General features: G+C 41.6%; 1 protein-coding gene across 1 annotated transcript in view; it reads right to left on the reverse strand.

Annotated features, from left to right (window-relative positions):
- CCDC141 (coiled-coil domain containing 141) overlaps positions 1-21,477 on the reverse strand; it is a gene marked incomplete at both ends in the record, with an annotated part of 144,843 nt that extends 123,366 nt beyond the window's left edge. Inside the window, 2 exons of the mRNA XM_081314251.1 lie at positions 20,039-20,161; positions 21,376-21,477. Of these exons, the coding sequence (XP_081170377.1) occupies positions 20,039-20,161; positions 21,376-21,477 (225 nt within the window). The remainder of the gene's footprint in view (positions 1-20,038; positions 20,162-21,375) is intronic.
- Positions 21,478-27,411: the final 5,934 nt, after the last annotated feature.

The raw sequence follows: 27,411 nt of genomic DNA on the forward strand, positions 1-27,411 counted from the left end.
CGGCCACGTGGAGCGGCCTATGACAGCTGCCATTCTTGTGTGGAATATATTACACCCCTTTTTTTCCCCCCTTGAAAAAGAACAGTGTAACTAGAACAGTTTTTTTAACTATGGCCGAATGCTTGTCGGCGAGTCTCCGGCCCACTCGAAGTCCGCCAGGTAGGCTGGGGGTCGTCTGGGTCTTGTGGAGCGGCGGAGCGGTGGCTCTTCGTTTATTGCGGGAGTCTCCTCGGGAGGCATGGTTTGAAGATCGGGGGGTGTTTGGGCGATGGCAGGGTGATCGGTGCTGGAACGGTCGGTATCTTCAGGCGTAGGTTCAGGAGGAGTGTTGGGGGGTGCCCTGGGTCGTAGTTGGTCTGCGTGCCTCCGAAGGGTGAGCCCTCCGCCGATGTTAATAGTATAAGATAGGGGGCCGGTTTGTTCAAGGATAACCCCCTGGGTCCATTTATCCCTTCCCCCATAGTTGCGGACCCAGACATTTTGTCCCTGGTTGAAAATCCTTGACGGCGGAATGTCGGTTTTTTTGGCTGCAGGCCTGTCAGGGTGGAGCCTGTCGAGTCGAGTCACCAGCCGGCGACCCCAGCGGAGCTCATCGGGGGATTTCCCGGTGGTGGATACGGGTGTGGTGTGCTGGGCGAGGAGGAATCGGGCGAGTCGAAGGTGCCAGTCTCCGGTGACGAGCCTGCGGAGGGAGTTTTTGGTGGTCTTCACCATGACCTCTGCGAGGCCATTACTCGATGGGTAAAAGGGGGCCGTCGTGGCGTGTCTAATACAATTGCTCGTCGTGAAGATCTGAAATTCACGGGATGTAAATTGAGGCCCGTTGTCAGTGATTATGACGTCGGGAAGACTGTGCGTCGTGAAAACCCCCCTTAGAGCCTGGATGGTGGCACTTGTGGTGGTGCTAGAAACCGGGAGAACCTCCAACCACTTAGAGAAGCTATCTACAATGATAAGAAAGGTTTGTCCCTGGAAAGGGCCAGCGAAGTCGAGGTGGATGCGGGACCAGGGGTTTTTTGTAGTTTCCCATTTGTGTATAGGAGCATGGGGGGGGCGCTGGCCTGGTTTGCTGGCACAGGTAGCAGCCAGCTACGTGTGCCTCGATGTCTTTGTCAATTGAAGGCCACCATACGTAACTGCGTGCCAGGGCTTTCATCTTTGTGACGCCCGGGTGACCGTCGTGTAAGGTCTGGAGGACCCTGGGTCTGTGGCATGGAGGGACTATCACCCTGCACCCCCATAGAATGCAGCCTAAGTGGGTGGTGAGTTTGTGGCGTTTCCCGAAATAGGGTTGGATGGAGGGGCTTGGGCAGGTAGACTGCCAGCCTGACGATGCCCAGGACAGGATTCTGCTGAGCGTTGGGTCCCTGCTGGTGGCGGACGCGATGTCCTTGGCTGTCACTGGGCATTCAGAGAGCTCCTGTATGGCTAAAATACGGCCTGCCGGGGCTGGGTCGGGGTCTATTTGCAGCAGGGGGAGTCTGCTGAGACCGTCTGCATGGGACATCTCTTTGCCAGGTTTATAGATTAACTGGTAGGAATATGCAGAGAGAAATGTAGTCCATCGCAGCATGCGAGGGGATAATATTTGGGGGGTTTGGCGGTCTCATGTGAATAACCCCAGGGGAGGTTTGTGGTCTGTGTAAATGGTGAAGGGCCTGCCGTAGAGATAATCGTGGAATTTTTTAATTCCAGCTACTATGGCCAGTGCCTCTTTATCAATTTGTGCGTAGTTGCGTTCAGCCCTCGAGAGGGTCCTAGAGTAATACGCTACTGGGGCTTGCGTGCCATCGGTTAATGTATGGCTTAGGACCGCTCCAATTCCGTAAGGGGAGGCATCGCAAGCGATGCATAGGGGCTTGGTTTCATTGTAGTGCGAAATGGTAGTATTGCTAGACAGTAGTTGTTTTAGTTTTATAAAACTGTCGTTATGAGTGGCGGTCCATTGCCAGGGCGCTCCTTTGTCCAGCAATCTATGGAGGGGCTCTGCTATTGTCGCTTTGCCAGGTAGGAAAGCATGGTAAAAATTTAGGAGCCCCAGGAATGCCTGGAGCTCTGTTTTATTCTTGGGTGCTGGGGCAGCCTTGATTGCTTGGATTTTTGAATTGGTGGGGTGAATGCCTTTGCAGTCTATCCTGTACCTGAGGAATTCAGTGGAGGGGACCCCGATAGAACATTTTTCCCGTTTTAGCTTTAATCTGGCTGCCCAGAATCTACTGAGGACTTCGTGCAGCCTGGCTGCCAGCATGTGTTCGGAGTCGCCCGCGATGAGCACGTCATCAAAGTATGGGCATACTCCAGGAATGCCTTTTAAGGTGCGTTCCATGACTTCCTGGAAAATTCCAGGTGCCACGGATATGCCAAATTGGAGGCGGTTCACTCTGAACGCCCCACGATGTGTGACTATAGTTTGGGCGTCCGCAGTCTCTCTGGTGACAGGGAGTTGCAGAAAGGCATGTGCTAGATCTAATTTTGCGAAGACGGAGCCAGAGCCAATTTCAGATAGGACGTCCCTGACAGAGGGGACGGGGTACGCGTGGGGGTTCAGTGCGCGGTTGAGGGTGGCTTTATAATCCACGCAGATCCTCATGTCCCCGTTTGGTTTGACAGGCGTCACTATGGGAGTCTCCCATGTTCCGCTGTCGGTGGGCTCCAGGACTCCTAGGGCGACTAAGCGATCTAACTCTTTGTCAATTTTTTGCTTCAGTGCAATGGGGACTCTTCTAGCTTTGATCCTGATTGGCCCCAACTCAGGTTTGAGCTTGAGGTCGATGGGCAGGCCGTTGTATTTGCCTAGTGAACCGTCGAATACATCTGCAAAATTTGTGCAAATGTTTTCTAATGACTGAGGTTGGATGCGGTTCGTCCCTTCAAGGCGAATGCCTAATGCCTCAAACCAGTCCAACCCGATAAGGCTGGTCCGGGGGTGTTCGGTTATTTGGGCTAAAAGATTCCCTTTGAATTTTTTGAATTTGATCTTTAGGCTGGCCTGTCCCTTTAATTCTATGGGAGCGCCCTGGAAATCTGCCAGCAGGACCTTGGAAGGTTGCAAGGGAATGCGGCGTTTGGTTTTAATTGCTATTTTTTGGAGTGTGTTCCATGATAGGATGGAGACGGAGGACCCTGAGTCGACCTCCATCTCGCAGGGGACTCCCTGAATTTTGACCCAGGCCTTGACCTTTGCACGGATGAGGTGTGTGGCAGTGGGTTTGGGTTGGGAAAATACGGACCCTACAGACCCCTGGGGAGGGTGGGGGAACTTGGTCCTACCTGCGGGGATCTCATCAAGCTTGTGGAGGGTCTCCCGGTTTTGACTGCGACATGCAGAGCGGATGTGGCCGGTCTTCCCACAACCGTGGCACTTCGCGTTCCTAAAACGACAGGTGGCTCTAGCGTGGGCCCCACCGCAACTTGCACATCTGGCCCTGTTGCCGGTCGGAGGTTTCTTCGTGCTGGGGGCCGCTGGTCTGTTCTGTCCACGGTTTCCGTCTCGCCCGGCAACCATCCGGTTGAATTGGGAAAGGATTGCGTCTACTCCGGAGCCGGGCTCCGGAGGTCCTTGGTCAGCTTCCCGAGCTTGATGGACTGAGGCGCCGGGGTTGTCGCTGAATGCCGGGGAGTCTTCACGGTGGCTGTCCTCATATGCCATTATCTCTAACGTGAGCTCTGCGAGGTCCATTGTGGGCCTTGCCACAAGTTTCCTCTGCAGGCGCTCGTTCTGGAGGCCAGCGATGACTTGATCCCGTATGCGGTCCTCCAGGTCCGGGAAATGACATTTCCGAGCGGCGTGCCGGACCCCAGCGGTGAAGGCAGTGGAAGGTTCCCCCGGTTGTTGTCGACGGCAAGCGAAATGGAGTCGCCAATACAGCTCTGACCGCCTGGGCATAAAGTGTTTGCTGAGGTGATCTGTTAGCTCAGCGTAGGGCACCGTGGCGACCGGGTCCGGGCTGCAGAGTCCCACGGCGATGTCATATACTGCCGGTCCACTGAGGCATAGGAGCGTGGCGGCCTTGTGGCGGTCCTCGGTGATTTTATTCACAACGAGGTACCCCTCGACTTGGCCCCAATGCGACTCCCAGCCTTCGGGGTGGCGGACGTCAAATTCTCTCACATGCCCGAGATTTGCCATGTTGGGTCAGCGGTACTGTGGCGCTAAGAAGGTTAGCCTGCCCCAGCCAGTGACTTAGCTCGTGACTTCAGCGATTCGGCTGGGACGGCTTCCCCTCTAGGCCGTGACTTCAGCTAGATGTACCGCAATCCCACCTTCGTCGCCAGGTAGATTAGCTCAGGCAATGAAGAGTGAGACGACGGCTTCAGCTCAAAAGTTTATTGACTCAGCCCCGGACGGGGCAGAACGGTACAAACAGCCTTTATATAGGCAACTGTCAAACAGATTAACAAATCAGGGACGGGTGTTTTCCCGCCGAGGGGTCATGCCCAATAATCAGCTGGCAGCTTTTGACATTTCCCCAGTGATAGCGCATGTGCCTCTGGGCTGGGGAATCCTGTCAGCTGGCTGCCATTTCAGCTGGGCACCTGGGTAAGCCTCACCGGCATTTTGACAGCTAGCGGCTGTCAGTGGCTGAGGTGTCTGCGCGTGCGCAACTTTTGACAGCTTGCGGCTGCTGCCGTTTTGACAGTTTGCGGGTGCTACTGCGCGTGCGCAGCTTTTGACAGCTGTCAGCGATGACTTGATCCCGTATGCGGTCCTCCAGGTCCGGGAAATGACATTTCCGAGCGGCGTGCCGGACCCCAGCGGTGAAGGCAGTGGAAGGTTCCCCCGGTTGTTGTCGACGGCAAGCGAAATGGAGTCGCCAATACAGCTCTGACCGCCTGGGCATAAAGTGTTTGCTGAGGTGATCTGTTAGCTCAGCGTAGGGCACCGTGGCGACCGGGTCCGGGCTGCAGAGTCCCACGGCGATGTCATATACTGCCGGTCCACTGAGGCATAGGAGCGTGGCGGCCTTGTGGCGGTCCTCGGTGATTTTATTCACAACGAGGTACCCCTCGACTTGGCCCCAATGCGACTCCCAGCCTTCGGGGTGGCGGACGTCAAATTCTCTCACATGCCCGAGATTTGCCATGTTGGGTCAGCGGTACTGTGGCGCTAAGAAGGTTAGCCTGCCCCAGCCAGTGACTTAGCTCGTGACTTCAGCGATTCGGCTGGGACGGCTTCCCCTCTAGGCCGTGACTTCAGCTAGATGTACCGCAATCCCACCTTCGTCGCCAGGTAGATTAGCTCAGGCAATGAAGAGTGAGACGACGGCTTCAGCTCAAAAGTTTATTGACTCAGCCCCGGACGGGGCAGAACGGTACAAACAGCCTTTATATAGGCAACTGTCAAACAGATTAACAAATCAGGGACGGGTGTTTTCCCGCCGAGGGGTCATGCCCAATAATCAGCTGGCAGCTTTTGACATTTCCCCAGTGATAGCGCATGTGCCTCTGGGCTGGGGAATCCTGTCAGCTGGCTGCCATTTCAGCTGGGCACCTGGGTAAGCCTCACCGGCATTTTGACAGCTAGCGGCTGTCAGTGGCTGAGGTGTCTGCGCGTGCGCAACTTTTGACAGCTCGCGGCTGCTGCCGTTTTGACAGTTTGCGGGTGCTACTGCGCGTGCGCAGCTTTTGACAGCTGTCAGCGCGGCCGCGTGGAGCGGCCTTTGACAGCTTGAGGTTGTTACCGCGCGTGCGCGGCTTCTCTATGACAGCTGTCAGTGCGGCCACGTGGAGCGGCCTATGACAGCTGCCATTCTTGTGTGGAATATATTACACTTTTCAACTTAGGGAATGGAAAAACTTGGATAGGATTCTTTGTAATTTGAACTCTGCCACTTGTGTATTAGACTCATATTCTCTGGTTCCTTCAAGTGACTAGGTAGGATAAGAGTGGCTGGATCCAGGAGGGTTCTTTGAGAGAGAGAGATAGTGCTGCAGATGTGTGCCTTTTGTTGAAAAAAACCTCCCGAAAAGCCCCAATATTTTTAACAACTTTTGTTGTGGATCTTTTTAGGAAAGGCTGTGGAGAAGGGGAGAAGGGAATAGTTACAGAGCCTGGAGGAAATGGATTACCTGAATCATTTCCAATTGAGACTGAGCCAGTCATAGAACTGAAACTGTATTGGTAGATTATTTTATTGGGTCCTGAATCCCGTATGCTGCTCCTAGTTCCATTAGATCTTTTAGTGGCTTTCAGTATCATTGATCGCTGTATTCTTTTGTACACTTACAACCTTTGGGAATTCAGGGCATTGTTTTATAGCAGTTTTGTACCTAAGTGGTGGTTCCAGTCAGTATCATGGGGAGAAAACAAGCACAGGGAAGCTCCAGTATGGGGGGTCACAGTGCTGTCCCTGTGAGATATAATATAGACATGAAGCCCCTAGAAAATGTCATTTTTGGGTTCAGGGTGATACCTTGCCACCGCAGTCTGCATCACTGATGTTATGGAAGGTTAAAACTGGAGTCTAGAGGCTGGGAAAATCTAGATTGGGCCAAACAAACACAGCTTAAATCCAGCAAAGAACAGTCTATAAGCATCAAATAACATCAACCTTGGCAGATATTGTGGAAGAGGTAGTTTGTGGTTTGTTCCACTTGGGTCCTTAACTCCTGCTGAGACAAAAACTATGGCCAGACAGCCTCCAACTATTGTACCCATTAAGACTCTACCAAAAGTAGGATGACCCAACTAGAAAGCCTTATGACTGGCCATGAAAATGGTGGGTAGACAGTGCTTTTTTTGTAAAAGAAAAAGGTGCTGGAACACACACATATCATACAACCCGCCTTGCCTACCCTACAAGGTTCCATGCAAAAAAGGTGCCGGAACTCCGTTCTGAGTGTTCTATGACAAAAAAAGCCCTGTGGGTAGATAACGGTGGAGCTGTCTCTCAGGATCAACCCTCAACAATAAAAGAGTGAACAGACAAATTGCAGCATATTTCCAGCAACTGGTAGAGCAGCTATGAAAGCCTTGATTCTAACTTCAATGGTACAATTTTGACTTGGGGAGGAACTTGCTGGATGAGGCATGGGGAGACATTAGAGACAGAAGTGGGATCAATTTGTTGCTTGGATACTTCTTAAAATAATAATAATGGGACGCTTAGGGATGCGTTAAGAGTGCTGTTGCCTATCCTTGCTATACACTGACATCCCTTCTATATTTAAGTGTAGAATTTTTTAAAAAAAAATCTGAAGAAGCACTACACAATATGAAATGTATATTTTGTCGTGTAGTTTAGCTCTGTGAAATACAGTTTAGAAAACATTGGTGACTTAAATAGATCAGCAAAAAGTTGTCTTTATGTTCCCTGAAGTTTATACAAGCCCTTTCCACTGGAAACAGTCATGACCTTTTGTCTTTGTTTAGACATCACCTGTTTCAATCTCTAAGCTAGAAAAATCAATTTGCCTTTTGAATTCTCGCAGCACATGAAAATAACATGGTAGAAAACAAAATAAAAAATACAGTTGCTTTCTGAAAACTAAGCAACTAGATATTATCTTGTTTTCTGACAGTTGAATGTTGCACTGGAATAAAGTGTCATGGTGGGAAAACAAATTAAAATGATTCTTAGTGCAAAAGAAAGAAATAATATTTATTTAATTAAATAAATCCCATGATGTTATATTTACATTGCTCACAATGGGACCATCAAATCAAGAAGATATGTATCTTGTAAATCAATCAATCAATCATATGAGGGAGTGGGGAATTAGACCAATCAAAATTTGAAAATAGCAATAGAGATCAGAGCTGAAGTCCTGGGATTATTTATAATGAAAGGCACTTAAAAAATTTCAGTGATATGATTGGCCAATTTGTTACAAAAATGAAACAAAAATATATTATCAGATAAAAGTTTTTATTTATTTGTAGTATTTATTAATTTATGTTTCTTTTTATTGATTTTTATTACAATGTCATTGTCCCTTAGAAAGATGTTTCTCAGTTTTATAAATTACTTCTCCTTTCTTTTTTGTGAATTAAATTCACGTAGCATTAATTTTATTTACTGGAAGATGCAGGATATATGCTGAAATAAATAGGGGCCGCCCTTGTATCGCAGTATCATTTTAAGTGCCAGTAAGACAATTAAAATATAGGTCTTTTGATATAGATGAGAATGGAGTCACTCCTTGTCGCACCATTTCTGTTCGCACATTGCAAATTGTAAAGGATTAAAGGTCATCTGAGTCAGGTCTGTATTATTATAACCTGCATGAGATTCTACCTATCTTACTAGACCTGGCAGAGTGGCATGCTCCAGGTACCATGGATGATAAAAAAAAAAAACAATGTCATCTGAGCCTCTGGAACTGGTCCTTCTCTGATAGGGCAGCTACTCTTTGGAATAGCTTCCTCTCAAAATATGGACAGCCCCTACTCAATGGACCTTTTTACAAGGCTATAAAGACCTGGCACTTCCCCAAAACATTGGCCACAGGATGACGGATGGGAGCTCCAGAATGAGAGCATGTTACTCATTTCACCATTAGTATTTTTATTAAACCTTGATGGGGTTTTATTTGGTTTTAGTTGAATGTAATCTTTTGTTTTTGTTTCCTGGTCATCCAGAGTTCTCAGATAGGTGGGCAATCATATGAAATTGGACAAATAAATCCCAATCCGAATGCAGCTCACTACAGGAAGTCCTTGACTTATAACCATCCGGTTAGTGACCGTTCAAGGTTACAAAGGCACTAAAAATGTGGCTTATGACTGCTTTTCACACTTACGGCCATCGCGGCATCCCCATAGTCATGAGATCAAAATTCAGACGCTTGGCAACTGATTCATATTTAAGGCCATTGCAGTGTCCCAGGGTCATGTGATCGCCTTTTGTGAACTTCTGACAAGCAGGGTCAATAGGGGAAGCCAGAGTCAATTAACAACTCTGTTACTAACTTAATAACCGCAATGATTCACTTAGCAACTGTGGCAAGAAAGGTTGTAAATTGGGGCAGAAGTCACTTAACATCTGTCTTGCTTAGCAATGGAAATTTTGGGCTCAGTTGTGATCGTAACTCGAGGACTACCTGTAATCACATATTCTACTCAGTGTATATTGCTAATAGACAGCATTCTTCATTTCTGAAAGTCTCAAATTGTGTATGTACCAGATGATTATAGTCCTCCATTAAGCACAGTTATTTGCTTACGGTGGGTAAGGGTGACTGGCCACCATACCAGTATAGTATGAAAAAATTGAAATAATTCCAAATAAGTATCTGCTATAAGCTATACTGGTCCAAACAAGTAACACATTTACTATAGTTCTTAGAAATGAATAGTTGAATCAGTTCTCTTAAATTATTGCTTAAAATTATAATCGTTGATTTCAGACAGCCAAAGTAATGTTTATTATACTAAAAAGAAAAGATATATATAAATTCATTGAACTATGTGGGCAGTTGTATTAACAGTATAAATTAATTTTAACTAAATTAATGATTACTGGTAGTTAAAAATCCATGAAATGACTGTTATATCTCTTTATGAAACTTTGTTCCCTGCACATATTGCCTTCATAAACTTTTGAAAGTGTTTAGGTACATTTCCAATGCAAATTGCCTTGACCATAGCCTTTTGGACAAGTGTGAAATCACAGCTTAGTTCTGTACTATTTTGCATTTTGCCATATGTCATGGTACAGATGATGTAGCGTTTATTTTTAAAAAAACTAATCTAAATATTTTTGAAATGGAGTTATGATTAATTGCATAGATTAGAATCTAAGTTGCACCACTCTTTAGTCTGTTGTTGAACCATAAGAAATTGCTAATGGTTTGTAATAGCACCTAACCATGCTTTGTGTGAAACAGGCTAACTTGGTCATATTTCAATTCCACTGAAATCATGACTAATTTATTGTATTAATTTCAGTGAGCCTAAAGCTTTGCCAGCTAAATCCAGATCCTATGTTTAGAACCAGAACATATAATAGCTATGATTCACTCTTTCACTAGCCAGCCCATTTGCATGGTAATGATTACTAGCTAGGACAACTTTAAAGGGGATTAAAGTAGCTCATGTACGATATTGCTGTTAATGAATGCAAGCTATGATAACAATATATTACTGTCAGTATTGGCAACTATAAGACTTCCCAACCTAATTTATTCCATGAGATAATAATTAAAAGGACACACCCTGATAGTGGAGTTCCCACTAGAATGTGGTTAAAAAAGTCAAGATCACATGTGCAACTCCCCAATAAGAACTCCATCCCCTTGAACATCAATGCACATACAAGAGGAGCAGGGCTTTTGTCCCTTGGTTATCTCTTATCTTTGATAAATCCCTTCTTCCCTGCAGATGCCTCTGAGGGTACTCAGTGAACTATATGAGTTTGGTTGGTTGGATCCTATGTGGTTCTCTTTATATTTTTATGTACTATAAATTTACAAGTGAAATTTGATGCAAAAATTATCCTGGAACATCCATGCTTTAGGGAAGGTGGATAATAAAATCACACTATCAGTTTAACACAGTGGAATTCCACAGTGGAAAAAAACCTTTTCTGGTAATTGTGACATGCTTTGACCATATTTGTTGAACTAGAATGGAAATGGAAAAAATAGGCAATTTCTGTTAAATCTTTCAACTCTGACAATTACATAGGGTCTGTTGCCAATTCAGACTATTTCTGAACTTAGGATACACATTGTCCAAAGCAATTTTTAGGCCTGTTAGTTCAGTACCTAATTCATCCTTAATAGTCTGAGTAATTCTTGGAAAATCCAGCAGTCCTTTAAATAACTACCCCATTCCTTCAGGACTGCAAAAATTACATTAAAAAACAAACTAGCAGGTAGAATTGGTAGCTGGGATACTGCATTCCATATAGCCAATCCTGGTTAATTTGGTTGCTCTAGCTATAATTTTTGGAGTTATACACAGTAGTCTGCAATGCTGACCCCGTATTGTTTATCTGGGCCGCAGGATTTCCAGCAGAGATCAGGCAAACTGCCTGGAATAGATTTCCATTGAAGATATTGGGAATACACCTGGATCATTTTACATACGAAGCATTTCCTTTACTTCCAGAATGGGAGTCGGATAGTATCATCAAGCAAGCCTAGAAGAAATGTAGGACCAAAAGCAAAATATATGGTCTTTATTTTTTGTCTGAAAGCATTAGCCAGATTCCTTGTTCTTCTCTCACAAATCATCTTGGGCTCTTTGTATATTTCATAGGGCTTGTATTTAGGGAATATCATTGTTCTCGTGTTGTTTTTTTATTCATTTGACATTCTGTTGAAAAGAGTTTGAATAGCCATTTTTCATTTAAAGACTCTTTAAAGAAATCACAGTACTTCACACTGGAGTATTTCATAATGCCACTAGAATCTTTTTCTCCACTCCAGATCTGTGGATTAAATATTCCATCTATCAGGAAAAAAAATTCAAAAAATATTTTGACTAAGGGTGGTTTCATGCAAGACAGACTCTTCCATCTAGGTAGGAAAAAAACCCCAAAGAATTAACGTAATTTACATCTTGGGAAGTAGCTTCTTGTACATATTGATTAATTAGGGCAACCACGTCTGGGCAGAAAAAATCCGGAAGATATATTAGATGACAAAAACTTTTCCATTGCAAATTAATTGTTGTCCAGATTCTTGCAGCCTTGATCTGGTAGTACTGCAATGAGTGTGGTTCATATTTTCCTACTATTTTATAAATGTGTCCAGGTTTTTTGGGGGGGGAAATAACTTGCTCTAGATTTTTCAAGCAATAAAGATTTTGTTACACCTAATGTATTCACTTATTTTCCTTTCAGGTGCAATTCCCTAAGGAAAAGTAAAGCCCATGATTAGAATAGCAAATATGTTGCCTTTTAAAAGCAAATTATCTAGGGTTAAAGCAAGAGAAATTAAATGAAAGAGCAAGAAATATTTTAAATGATATTCTTTTCTTTCCTCTGAATCCTATTATTTTGTTCAAGAACCCACAGAACAATTCCTTAACGATTTTTCTCCTAGCATCAGACAAAACCACGTTGATTTCAACTTTGCAACAGAATCCAGCAATTTAGAAACCAGCTGATGGGAGGGATGAAATTTGTAGTAAAGAAACATGTTGGAAAAATGGCTAAGTGGCCCCTGCACGCCTTCTGCTTTAAAATCAGCCTAGCAAATACTTCCAGGAACCCATCTTCTAGCCCTTCCAGATGGCAGCTCATGCTGTTATCCAATTGTATGTTGTCACAGAGCAACACACAACCGTGCAATTTTGTATCTCTCGTTACTGATACTAGCATTCCTATCATTGCACTCTGACCACTTCTGTGGCTAGAGAACAACGTTTGGATATTGACTGACTAAGCCAATTGATGATTGCCCTTAATATTCTTCAAGTTGATGATCCATTCAACTCTTCTGAATGTCCTTCCACGGGTCTTTTTCCCATTTCTTTCTGGCAAAGAAAGAAAGCCCTTTTCCTTGCCCAGATATGTGAGGTGGGAAAGAGAATTAGCAAGTGGTTTGCTTCCTCTCTTGCTCCACAACTATTTATCTTCTACAGCAGTGATGGCGAACCTTTTAGAGACCGAGTGCCCAAACTGCAACCCAAATCCCACTTATGTATCGTCAGGTGCTGGGTGGGCGTGGCTCATTGGGTGGGTGTGGCCCATTGGGTGGGCGTGGCTGCCATGGTAATGGCAGACTGGGTGGGACTAAAAAGTTCAATCAATCAATTCCAACTTTGCAAGATCTTTTTTTTTCCCCGCAAGAAGTTGAAATTGATTGATTGATTGAAACTTTTTTCTTTTTTTGCGCACGGCGGCAGAGACCTAAAGCGAAAAGGTTTTATAAAAACCCAGCTGAAGGCCTAAGACAGGGGCAATGGCGCGTGTGCCCACAGAGAGGGCTCTGTGTGCCACCTGTGGCACCCGTGCCATAGGGTTGCCACCACGGTTCTATAGACAGAAAACGAACACGTGAAAGCTGGCTGGATTACTAAATGAGTACTAAAATGGGAGGGGAAGGAGGTTAAAACCCAATGAATGAGCTACTTGAGAAAAACAACCTTCCTGGATGTGATATTTCAAAGTGACCTACTCCCAGGAAGGGGAGAATACTGAAAGTGTCAAGAAATTGGAATTATACTGCCTGGTTTGTTGAATAAAACAGGAAAAGTTGTGGCAGGGGAAAGAAATAGAAGAAAAATGAACAGATATCTGCAGGACATTATTGACTTTATCCCAATGTATAGTCAATGTGTAAATGCCCATTTTTGTGGTGCAGCAAAACCATTATCCATTTAAGCTTAGTGCTGTCTCTCATACTTCAGATGGAAGTCTTCCTTTGCCCCTTCTGGATATACAGGTAATCCTCAACTTACAACCACAACTGAGCCCAACATTTCTGTTGTTAAGCGAAACATTTGTTAAGTGAGACTTGCCCCATTTTACGACTTTTCTTGCCATAGTTGTTAAAAGTGAATCACTGCAGTTGTTAAGTTAGTAACACAGTTGTTAAGTGAATCCGGTTTCCCCATTGGCTTTGCTAGTCAGAAGCTTGCAAAAGGGGATCACGTGACCCCCGGACGCTGCGACCGTCATAAATATGAATCAGTTGCCAAGCATCAGAATTTTGATCATGTGACCATAAGGGATGCTTAAATGTGAAAAATGGTCATAAGTCACTTTTTCCAATCCCGTTGTAACTTCAAATGGTCACTAAATGAACTGTTGTAAGTCGAGGACTACCTGTATCATAGATTCAATCTGGATTTTTTTCCTCCCTGTTGAACACTTGCCATGGACTTTCTGCATTATATTTATATATCCAGGCAAGGTAGCTACAATTTTGTCCTGATGAGGCTCTTTAAACCACTTATTTGAAATGCTTTGGGCATAAACATAATACAATGAAATAGGAATATTTTTTTTAGAAGTAACAGATAAATTTAACAGGATTGGAGGCAAGGAAACTATCGTCTAAGCAAACAGTTAGTCTGAATAAATGGAAGTTGTAAATGTTACTTCTTGCTTTCCTGAGTCTAACGTGTGTTGTTTTTTTTTCAGACTGATGCATCTCTTTGAGTGTGATGTGTCAAGACTGACCAGGTTGACTACATGAGTCACACTACCCAATTATATGAATGTTCAGCAGATTGAGGCAGCCTTTCTTGTATTGAATCCCTCTTTTTAACTATTCTTATTTACTCTTCTACTAAGATGACCACTGCAGTAAAGGGCCTTTGCTTATCTCTTATTTTGCTTCTCCTTCTCCCCTGCTACCAGTGCCTGCTAATCTGCTCTCTTGAGGGGCAAAGCAATAATAATAAGCAGTAATATGGATCAAGGGAAAGAGCTAATCAAAGACAATAGGGGCATAAACAAGAAGAGAGTCCCACTGAGCAATTTGCTGAAGCCCCTTACCTATGAAAGTTGACAGTAAGCAACATAGGAGAGCTTGTTAAGATCTTAACATACGTAAGAATTGTGTGTGTGTGTGTGTGTTCATGCGTGCACGTGTGCGCACACACACAAACACACACACATGCTGAGGTGTAACAGACCTGAAGTATTGGTAATCAAGTGAAATATGAACAAAAGCAAGATTTTATTGGTGGCCTACCGGATAGAAAGACTTAGAAAAGCAAGATGATTTTCTGGGGGTGGGGAGAAATTTTCCTAATGCTTTACACTATTGTTTGGTGTTTTTTTTAATTGGAATAGTTCTTTATGCCTCGTTGGACACAAATCCCTTCTCACAGGTTCCAGGATTAACAGAGTATATAGCTCAATCTAACGTGTGAGAATACAGAATATCCCTCCTCCTAAAGACAAACATTTGAGAGGTTCTTGATGAGCTTGGTTGTTTTTTTTCCTTGCCAACTTTTCATCACCAGACTAGGTAAAATCATGATCCCAAGAACCAAACAATTCAGCACTGAGTTACATATATTTTTCATTATTACAACAAAACATGAATATTTTCTCCCAAACTAGATGCTCTCCTAATTTATTCCTCTATTTTGGTTGGAGCAACTCTGGATGAATTTCAAGGACAAACTTATTCACTAATGCCTGTGTTTTCAGAAAGAAAACTAATTCTGCAGAACAGACTTTATGCATACATTCCAAGGTCTCTGCTCTAGTCCATTGTGACCTTTACTATGACACAAAACAGGACCTTGGCAAATAATCAAGAATGTGTAGATACATTCCCTAAATCCTCTAACTCACTTTCAAAGTTTAATCCACTCACAGAGCACCAAGCATAACAATTTGTTTCACAGAATATTTCACAACAAGCCAAATTTAATATTAAAAATGTAGATTCTTCATTGAATATTCATGCAGTTCATGCAATTGTCCCAACAAAAGTATATCTCTTACTAGCTAGAAACGTCTACAGTCACAATTTGGGTCGAAAATCTGGTCTTAAGTCATTGCAGTTGTAAGTCAAGTCACCCATGTAACTGGACCCATTTTTTTACATTTGTCATAGTAGTCATTAAGCATATCACCATGATTCTTAAGGAAATCACAGAATGTGATTTTAAGATAATGGTACAGTCATTCTTCCAAATGGGCTTTTTTTGCCAGACAGGAAAACAAATGAATTACAGGACAAATCAGACCAGATTTCTCATTCAAAACTCTAAGTAACCCTGATCCTTATATTTTTGACACTATTCATACAGAAAGCCACTTTCCTTAAGAAGTGCATAATGCTTGGAAAAGTTGAAGGAGAAGAGGAAGCGAATGGCCAGTGGATGAATTCAATTATGACAGCAATAAAAGGTAGACTGATTCAACAAATCACTGAAAATCAATGAATTTCAGGGAATAAAACCATAATTCCTAACATCCAATGGAACATAGGGTTCAATGGGCATGCATAAAATAGCATTGTACAAGGCACTTTGCCTTAATTGAATCACATTTTCAATTATTTTAAATTTTGTTTAGGAACAATGTAACAGTTCTTATAGCAATGTATAATAGCAAGATTATAATTGTAATGTATAAGTTATATTTCATTAAAATTTCATTAGAAACTGCAGCTGGTGGAGCAACCTATGTGGGTAAAAAATCTTCCTGATTTTATGGTCTGAGGCACAGAAAAGCTAAGTTCAAGAGTACAGCCATTTTACAAAGTGCATTCCCATTAAGATATGGTCAATCATCCCAAGTTTCTAAATTAACCAGATTTCTATATCTTCCAAATTCAGATTCAGTTCATTTATCCTCCTAGAATCTCTTAAAAATCTTCCACTGTTTTATGTAGTTCTGCTGAAAAGCAGAAATAAAACTGAGCATTAACAAAAGACTGGTAACACCACACTTCAAATTCTCTAGATTTTCTCCTTGTCCAAGCAATTATTCATCTAATCTCCTTAAACCTAAGTCTGGAAAGGCTGCTAGCTATTATTATCTCATCATCCTTATTTTTTTCCTCCATTTTATCTTCAGCTCCACTTTTTGTCATCAGCATTATTCCTTACCATCACGTGGAATTCACATTCAAAGAAAAAATATTTTGACCCAAGGAGATAAACATTATGGAAGAAAGGACTCCATTACTAGAAAACAAAGTCTATGACTAAAAATGGGAAGCAAACAACCTAAGGTATGGGTCTCTCTCTTTGAAAATGTTAACAGCTAAAGTGGTCTGACAAATGCATTAAATTAAAATGCTCTCAGTCATTCCAGGCCTAGATATATGGAGGTGAGATTAATAATCTGTATATTGAAGATTGTGAGGCAAACAAATGAACCATATCTAAACTAACACAGTTTCTGCTTGGAGTAGCCTGAAGCCTTTTTTATTTAAATCTTTCCTAATTTGTCATCCTACACACAGGTTGAGGACCAGCTCCAAGAAATCCCAGCCAATATGGCTCCAGGTTTACTGAATACTTCCTTTGCTGTAGATCAGGGGTCCTCAAACTTGGCTCTTTTATGACTTGTGGATATCAACTCCCAGAATTCCTCAGCCAGCGTGCCTGGCTGAGGAATTCTGGGAGTCGAAATCCACAAGTCATAAAAGGGCCAAGTTTGAAGACCTCTGCTGTAGATAATTCTTTCCCTGTCATCCACTATTGATAAGCTGAATGAGGTAGACTTCATTCCAGGTGTTATATTTTCAAGGTGCAAATGGATATTTTTAAGATACAGATCAGAGGTAGAATGATTTTAAGTGGTAAAAGAGACTCTTCCAAATGGCTACATAGCCTCTTCTCATTTCCGGATTTCAAATGTAGCACTGAAAGATCCTACATTGGAGAAGTGAGCACCACCATGAATTTCTCAAGGAAACATACAATGTGTTGCTACCAATGAAAATAATTATATAAATAACACAATTCCCTACCTCCTATCTGAATTTTGGCTTATGAGTCGATTCTGTCTAATTCTGCTTTCCGTGATTGCTTCCCAGTGTGATTTCAATGCATAATTTTCTATGAAATCGTATTTCTCACTAATGTGAAAGTAGGTTCATTATGAGGAATGCATTGCTTTAGAACTTCCATGAAGGAATTTTCTGCATCTGGGGCAGCTTTTTATTCCTCCCCATGATGTCCAGAAATGAACAGCTTCCTTAACTACTTTTTAAATAAGTTATTTACCTCAGCTTACAAGATCCAAGTTCTGTTCAAGATCTCTCAGCACACAAAATATGCAAGTTCTGCTTTTATTACAGAAAGGAAGGTGCTGCCATTATTTGTACTGGATAAATGGCACAAAGTGGAGCCTGCAAGCTGCAAATTGATACCATGTGTGCTAAAATTCAGAGTAGATTGTTTGAGGCACCTATGTACATTATTTAAATAGTCTACATTAAAAAAATCTAATATTATCCCATTACCCTTAGGGACCTGAGCATTATGAACATGATGATAGATGGCACCACCAGGAGCCAGATAATGTCTTTTCTTCAGAACCATTAATAACTTTTCCCTTGCCATAAGCTTTTGGCCAATGGCAAAATGGCCCCCAATGTCTTGTTGTTTGAACTGAAGCAGCAACCTGGTTGCTCTGCATCTCTTCCTGAAGCATAGCTGACAGTGAGAACAATCAACCAATGGAACAGCTTGCCTTCAGATGTTGTGGGAGCTTCATCATTGGAAGCTTTCAAGAAGAGACTGGACTGCCATCTGTCAGAAATGGTGTCGGGTCTCCTGCTTGGGCGGGGGGTTGGACTAGATGACCTACAAAGTCTGTTCCAACTCTGTTATTCTATTTTGTTCTTAGTGGCAAGCTTTGTTCTTTGTGCCCAAGACTGACATCTCTCCCCTGTTCCTCCTGCAGGGACGTTTCGGAGTGTGAGTCAAAAACCAAGGACGCTCATCCCTTGGTCATTACCTGGTTGGATTACTGCAACTACAGAGCTGCCCTTGAGAACCACCTGCAAGCTACAATTGTCTCAGAATGCAGCGGCACATGTACTGATGTTTGCCCCCAGGTTTAGCCATGCTACACCTCTGTTGTGCAATTGCACTGGCTCCCAGTTTCCTTCCAGATGCAGTTAAAGGTGCTAGTTATTGCCTTTAAAGTCCTATGTGGCACAGGGCCAGGTTATCTGCAGGACCAACTCTCCCTAAGGATATCTATCTGTACTACCTAGTCCCTCCTGCCTTAAACATTGCCATCTTATGGGATCTATGATGTGCACCTATTCGGTGGTGGCCCCTGCCCTATGGAACACCCTTCCCCCTGAGATTCAGCAAGCCTCTATCCCTCTAGTCTTCTGAAAAGCACTTAAGATCTGAGTCCCCTCCCCCAAGTGCTGGTACAGGGTGAGGTTGATGGGAGTTTACTGTTTGTGGTTTTAATAGATATATTTATTAATTGTACAACGATGCTGTTTAACTGTTGGTTGGGAGCCAGCCAGAGTTCAGTATCAGGTGGGTGCCTATATAAACATTTTAAATAAATAAAGCCAATATTGTGGCTATACCCATGCAATCAAAGTCATTCCCCCTTTTTTTGTAAGCAACTTATACAATTAGTACAAAAATAGTAACAATGGGAGACAACCTTCCTTTGACGGATATAAAAAATGTTTCTGAACTGGAAGTGCCAAAAGTCTTGGCTAACATGGTTAATGGCTCAGCGTGTCATGAACTATAAGTCAGGTATAGGTCATGATAAGCAGCTATCTACTTTAATTAGACTAAATGGGCTCCCAGATATGAGTTGCAAAGGTTTCAGAAGACTGTGTGGACTACTGCCATTTAGTATTTCATCTGCAATTTTTGCATTCCCCCTAATGTTGTTATTGGTAAGTATGATAAAGTATGATTGGTATTATAGTTACGATGAAGAGGACTATAAAATGGAAGAGAAACTTATTTTAATTCCATGTGTTCTGGCGTCCATTGAAACATTACACCAACATTTGTACATACTGGTGTACAGTGCTGGGAACTGAAATAAAAATAGCAGGGAATGAGTACCATATCATCTTTCTTTCAGGGACTTTAAACTATACTTTGCCAATCTAGGGAGAAAAGGCTACTGTTGATTTGTTCTTATTTATCGTCCTTCATGATCCTTTTTCATTGTATTAGACTTGACATAGGAAAAGACCTTCATGATTCCTCTGTCAACTTGTTGCCTACCATCTGTGTTAGGCTATAACTACAGTGATCCTCAGCCAGCCAGGTCAATGGAAATTATAGTCCAACACATCTGGAGGGCACTTAAGGTCAAGACTTATGACTGACTCTGCCATCTGGTGGTAGCCATTCAGAAAACATGGAAATTGATGTTGCCATCAGAAGCAAGTATTTGTCAATGCTTGTCTGTGGATGGTGATCATGTGTAGTTGTTAACTCCTATCTGTGAAACAAGGGTTTAGGAGAATACAGACAAGGTCTGAAGAGCTGCTGGAGAAAGATAATTTACTGCTTGATTTTTTTCTTAAGGGTTATTTTAATAATGTAGAAGAACTCCTCATGTCTTTTATGATTGTGACAATGCACCAAATTCTGCTGAATGGCCAATTTCAACTTTCAAATCACAAGGAAAATCATAAATTATAGCATTTCAGCTTGTATTGTTTCTCTTACCTTCAGCTTAGTCAGGAGAAGTTCATGGTCATGTAATAATTTTTTGGTCTCTTCCTCATTGCTGCCAATTTCTAATAAATTTGGTACTGATTCAACTAGCTGCAGCTGTACCCATTTGCCACACTAAAACAAAAATATAAGCAAATATTGTTCTAAGCAGATACAGTACTCCATATTTTTGTACAATAATTGGTTCAGGCAGTAATAAGCAAAATCAACATAAAGGATATAAAACAGGCGTGTCCAATCTTTTGGCTTGCCTGGACCGCACTGAGTGAAGAGGAATTGTCTTGGGCCATATATACAATTATATAGTTAATGTATATTATATATAAATAATATTAAAAGTTTATCAACGTGAGACCACATTACTAGCTGTCCAGGGTCATATGCAATCCATGAGTCATGGGTTAGAACACCTGACATAAAGGATTATGAGCTGGATCTAAATACATGCTTAGAGTAGATGTATTTAAATAAATAGAACTAAGCTAATTTACTAATTTACATATTTATTTTAATTTACTAATTTACATGTTTATTTTAATAGGTCTAATGTGAACTCTATTTTGGATCAGCCTGGACTTTCCTTACAAGCCATAATAATGATTTACTTTTATTTATAAACATTTATTTATATTAAAGATGTTTGTATGTCACCACAATCAAAAACAACTCTCGTGGCTCACATAAAAATACAATAGCACATAAACTTTAGCATCCATAAGTTTCACCAGAGGAAATGTGCAATGAATGTGCACACTAAAATGAGCTGGTGAAATAATTCTCATTAAGGTTTTAAATCAGCCTTTTTACTTTGTGAAATGCAAATTGATATTTGGATCACATGAATACTAATGATTTCCCTATACATTAACATCATAATGATTCCTTTAGCTAATCAGCTTAGGTTAATGCACTTTTATAAACTGAATATAACCCTTAACAATATGGAAAACAAAGTTATAAATTCTGAATGAATGCAATTAAAATCAGAGAAAACTACATGCAAATAAAGATGTTCCTGCACACTAACCCGTGCTGTTTATTTAATTTTAGTCAATATGTCTTTAAAGAAAGCAAATTATTTACCTGGGATGATGCTTGCTTGATTTTTAAACTCACTCATCAAAAAGCAAATTATTTATCCTGGATGATGCTTGATTGATTTTTAAACTCTTTCACTCATCAGAAACTTGCCGTACATTATCCCGCTCCTTGGGGTTTTTCCTTCTGTGGTTCAGCATTAACTTTTTATACATGAACATTTGAGCAGAGTACAGAATACCAACCCAGCCTGAGGTACGGACGGTAGAATTGGGCTCTGTTCCGCTTACCTTAAGAAGGGCGATGACAATTCTGCAATCCCCGGCCTCAACCAGAACTGAACTCACAGTTGTTGTGGAAAGTGATTCCTCGGGACTATCGTTGCTGGTCATGGTGTTGCCGTAGAACTGGGCTTCATGTGAAAAGGTTCCCCTCTAGCAGCTGGGAAAAGCCACTGGTCATTGCAAAAGGCAGCAAATGGGGTTAGCTGGCTGTCTTCCGTCAAAGAGCTCAGCTAGCACTGATTGCTCTGCCAAAAGGAAAGAACAGGAGGTTAAAAATAGACACCCCCCCATTGAATTTATCATTCAAGGCAGGGAGGGAGAGGGAGAGGGAGAAAGAGGGATGTGACACTCCTCTATTTTTGTAGTTTTTAACTGCTATCCATTTTTGCCCCCTATAAACATGGCTCATATGTCACAAAACATAAGGCTTTCTCTGTGTGTTGATAGGACAAGGCTACATACAGGGAGTGGGGAAAGAAAAAGAAAATGATTTTTTTTCCCCAAGTTGCTGTTTATCTCTGAAAGGCCGTTTGCACGATGTCTTGAAGTGAGCCATAGAAGACCGCTCAAGAAGAGTTAAAAGACAAGATCTATACTTGCTTGCAAAGTAAAACTTCCTCTTCAAACTTTGTCTCATGATCCCACGTTATGAATACTCTACTGTTCACAAAAAGAACAATAATAACACAAGACACGTCGAAATCCAAAACTCTTCCAAGGCAAGGAATTACCATTTGAAGATAGCCACAGTGAAAGAAACAATCACATGCATGTTTGTTGTCATTTTTAGTGGCGTTTTATTCGGGACTCGGTTAAAAGTTGGAGGAGATACCAGTTCCACTATCCTCTGGAGTAAACCACTAGTGTTTAATTTTTAGGCGTTTTTATATCTCTAATTACTTTGAGACCTGGGAGGAGGACGAGGAGAAGTCATTGTATAATTATTATTGTTATTATAATCTGAGAAGGTGGGGCCCCTTTTGTTTTGTTTTTGAGAGCCATCATAAACAGTTTAATCACCTTAAAGTTGCTTTCCCGGTAGATGCAGACTTAAGTTTTCTTGCTTTCCCCACCTGAAAAAACAGTGCCTACATTTTATCAATTCTGAAAAAAAAAGAAGTGGATTTTACAAATGAAGGCAAATATACCAGTCCCCGGATAATGACCTGAGATCGAATTTGGGTAAATCTCTTGGGACCAGAGATTTACTCTTCCGAACATTTGGACTCATGCTGGAGCCCATCTTCAGGGAATTTCTCTCTATTGAAATACGTGTTTTGGGCTGTTCTGTGAGTAGTGTTTATATGGTGCCTTCCTATTGGCCTGATTGGTGTGTATTGATTTTTGAGTGGATTTTTGTTTCAGAATTTTCCTTCATTATAAAAAAAATAAATCCCACAATAACTTTATTTGATGCTTCTCACTTCCAAACAAACTGATACAACTCATACAGAATGAAATCCTTGAGGAGAGGGAGCATTTATTCCATGCTGGGGAAATCACATATTTTCAGCAGGCTGCTAAGATCGATATATGTTAAATCTATTACTAGAAACATAGAATGTGCCACAGGCAGTCTGCAGAATGAGAGAGCAGCTGCTTGATTCCCTGCACTAGGACAGCTGAGTAAATGAGACTAGTGTTTAGGCCACAGTCAATGATCAGAAACGACATTTTTAGACAGTATGTTAAAATATGCCAAACATAGGTTACTCCAAAGCAATCTACAGAGAAGAATGTGTGCGTGATGGAATGACTCAGGCCTTGTTCACATATGTACATCCATCAGTTGAGCACTAAACACTCATACATTCAAATTCATCACAACATGGTCATAATCCTCTAGTTTACGGACCGTCACTGGTGTCATGCCCCAGAAGTGACTGAGTCCTTCATTTTATCGCAAATGCAAGTCTTCTCATTGTAGCTGCCAACAACAATCAAGGCAGAGAAAGCAGAGGAAATGGATGTGAGTGAGCCATCTACCTGCAACATTGTGTGAATCAGCTGGAATCAGATTCGCTATAACTGACATGATGCAGAGCAAAATCAAAAGGTTGATTTGTGGTTTCTTATCACATTTTTGCATCATGTATTTGCTTCAGGTCCCATAAATCAAGCAATGCCATCTAACAGGACCCAGAAGGTGGGCCTTCTCTGTTACAACTGCAACATCCCCCTGGAAATTCATAAACTTTCACCACTATCTGTCTTAAAAGAAGCCTTAAAAATCTGACTCTTTCCCCAGGCCTTGGATTAAAATATTTGGCAAGCCCCTTTAAATTGAAGGTGATATCATGAGAGTGACTTCTAATCTTCCCTCTAGGTGACTAGATTCTTTTTTCTATAAAATGTTTTTCTTGTTTTTTATCTTCTGAAGCTATCCAGAATGAGTTTGGAATTGAGCAGCCTGGACATTTGAAAAATAATAAATAAATAAGCTACAACATTTGACATGCATATCCATATTTTTAAACTTGGAAGTGGGATGAACTGGCTGAGTTTCAAAGCACGAATTTATCTTTGCTGAAATGAATGCAGTGATTTTCCATGTAGAAAGATGCTTGCAAGGTTAATCTTCCATTTCTTTCTCTCTACTCACAGGCCTGTGACATTTTTTTCATTGCTGGGATAGGGAGTGGATTCCTGAATAGATCTGGCAGTGGGTGGGAGGGGGCAAATAACTCAAAATCATGCAGGAAGAATTTTGTAAATGTTTGCTTTTATTTCGTTTAGTTATCCACAATATTTAGAAATTGCACCATTCAACTGAGGCAAAACAAAAATAAAGCAGACAAAGCAACATTAACTCAAATAATACAGTGAAAAAACAATAGTCCCCCCAGTTGTCCAAGGCCAAAATCACTCTGGAATAAGATGTTCTTAACAGGTTTGTGAAATGCAAGGAGAAATGGGGGTGGGGGTGGTTTTGCCAGCTTATTCCATGACATGGGGGCTACTACTAAAAAGACCTCCCATAAGGCCCATATGCTATGAACCTCTTGCAGAGAACCTCGATAAGAACCTCCATAAGCTTTTCCTAGATGTTCAGACTGGAGAAATAAAGTCAAACTGAGCAAGGCAGTTCCAGGTTTCCTGGTGTTCTGCTATATGCAATCTTCCAACTGGCTTGGGATAATTTTTATTTCAACCCAGGACATGGGACCTGAGTAACTTCGAAATGGCCTATCTTGCTCACCTAATATGTGAAAATTGAGGTCTATCTATTCAGGTACTTGGACCTGAACTGTACTGATTAGGAATAATGGAAGAAGAACTGAGTAAAAACACAGTATCCTATTGTATATGATCACAATGGAGAATAGACTAAAGTAAACAACTACATTTAGCAAGGTTGAAGGAAGTAGAATGGGGTGACAAAGATGAACAAATGAGATGAAGATTACTAGAAGCCCTTAGATAAGCTACGGATTATCACAGGGGTCAAACCAGTGGTGGGATTCAGCTGGTTTGCACCAGTTCTGCAGAACCGGTAGCTAATCTTTTGTTGCCCAGGCCCAGAATAGACTTCCGGAAGCCGCATCCATGCAGAGAACCAGTTGTTCACATATTTGAATCCCACCACTAGGTCAAACTAATATGGTGGACATTTGTTCCTACATTCACTCTATGGCATGTAACTGACTAATACATTAACAATAAATTAGATTTCTGAGAATCTAAGGAATGTGAAAACAGAAAGCCCCCCACCCAAAAGAAATAATTGGGTATGCCTATAAGCAGATAGCATCCTAAGAGATTCCGAAGAGCTGATGTGGGAGACCTTGTGGTCCTTTAGATGTTGCTGCATTATACCTCTTACAAGCCCCAGCCAATATGTCCAATGGTGAAAAGTGTGGGAATGGCTTAGAGGAGTCTGGCCATATGGTGAGATTTCTCAGCTCAACATTTTAATTGCTCAATAAATAACCATTAAGTGGTTTCAAAGAAAGCAAAGTTAATATTTCTGTTACAGAAATATGTAAGCGATAAGCCAAGTCCAAAACACAGCACTTGAATAGCCTGACAGAAAGAACCAGCCCAGAGGACAAACGTTTTGCTGGCATCTTGAGGAGGCTCTTTCATTAAGATAAACAACCCATAAAGAGATAGATATACAGGAAAAACAGTGGGTCTCTCAAATGTTTAAAGGTAAAGGTTTCCCTGTCTGGTCATGTCTGACTCTAGGGCCTGGTGCTCATCTTGTTTCTTGGCCAAGGGAGACAGTGTTGTCCAAAGACATTTTCCATGGTCATGTGGTCATGTACGCCAAAGGCATACAGAACAATGTTACCCAAATGTTTAGAAATGCATTTATATATATTCACTGAGATTGTTAGTGTAGTCAATTTTTAAAAGAATGAATGAATGAATGAATGAATGAATGAATGAATGAATGAATGAATGAATGAGCAAACGAATGAACTAATAAAATTTTAATTGTGTGGCTTCATCCTGAAATCCCATTATTGCATTGCTAGTGTTCAAATCATTAATGTGCCATTCTGGATTTGATAAGTAAACCAACATTGATTCCCTCAGAATTTCCTCTACCAAATGATAAAACGATATGGACCGTCTGATCAATCCTTAAACTCTTTGGAAATGTGCCTTTGGATTCCCCAAGAATCTGACCCCTTAACAAGGAAACAAGTAATTTCTTCCCACACTTCATTCATTGCCAATTTAGAGCACTAGAATGTGTTTCATGAAGTTTACTAACTGCCAAAATAATTAGATACCGTAAATAAATATTAGTGTAATAAAACATATTTGAACAGACTGAACCTGCTAGTTTTCTTTCCTAGTTCCAAGATTAGATTTTTTTTCTTTTTAACAGTAACACATTCTTTGATAGCATCATTATTATTATCTTTTATTCATTAAACATGAACCTCAGTCAGCTGAACATTCAAACTGACTGGCGCTGATGGTTGACACGGGTTGCTGCCAGCATCCTAGGTATCAGCCAGGTACCTCCTTAAAATGTAAGATGTTCCGAGTAGTGTAGTTTTTTTGTAGCTTTGCTGGAGTTATTGCAGGAAGCTGCAGTTTCATTATTATTGTTGTTGTTGTTGTTACCTTTGTTTACCACCCATTTTGCTTTAAGGCAACCATGAAAAAAATTGTTTAAAACAGTTCTGTCACCATGGAGTTTATTCAAATAGTTCTGGTTGAGATAAGAAATGACATACAGGTTATAAAGATAACGATGGTGGGGTGGTGGTGGTGGTGATGATGACGATGATGGTTCATTGTACAGCAACCAGATGTTCAGACTGGATGTGATGCTTTTGTCTACCTATTGAGTCATTTCCAAGTACCTGGGATAGGTAGATGTGGGTTTGTGATGGGATTATAAGTGTTATGTAGCAGGTGCCCATCTGTTTGAATTCTAAAGTCCCAGAGCAATTTAAATTCTTCAATTTCTGTGATTTTCTCTATTTTACGGTCCCACCAGTTCTTGCTTTCAGGCAAATGATATTCTTACAGATCTTCAATGCACCATTGTTGCTACTTTGTCATATCTTTGATTATTATTATTATTATGGTCCTTCGCACAGTCAACCAGATGTTCAGACTGGATTTGGTATTTTTGTCTACCTATCGAGTCCTTCCCAAGGACCCTGGATAGGCAGATCTGGATGTTTGATATTTGTTGTTGTTGCTGTTATTGTTGTTGTTGTTGTTATTATTATTAATTATATAATAATAACTTTGTAACAAACACAATGCCCTTGGCTGAGGGGAGGGAGGAAAATGGCAGCATTAAGAACAATTCTTTCAAAGAAGCTAGCCTTTACAGAAATGAGCCCAGCTCCTAGAAAATAGAATAGGAAAATTACCAAAGGGCACAGGAGGCATTTGATAGGTACTGGAGCATTTTTTAGAAAAGCTAAAAGAAATGTCAGTAGCTGACTCTCTCTGGGCATTATTAGGATCCACACTTTGCATTTTCAGGTTGTCAATACGGTTGCAGTCCCATGACAATCACATAACAACAGATCATGAATTACTGCAGGTCTGCACTGCAGAGACCAG

This window comes from Vipera berus (genome assembly GCF_964194415.1).
Source record: "Vipera berus genome assembly, chromosome: 1".
NCBI lineage: Eukaryota > Metazoa > Chordata > Lepidosauria > Squamata > Viperidae > Vipera > Vipera berus.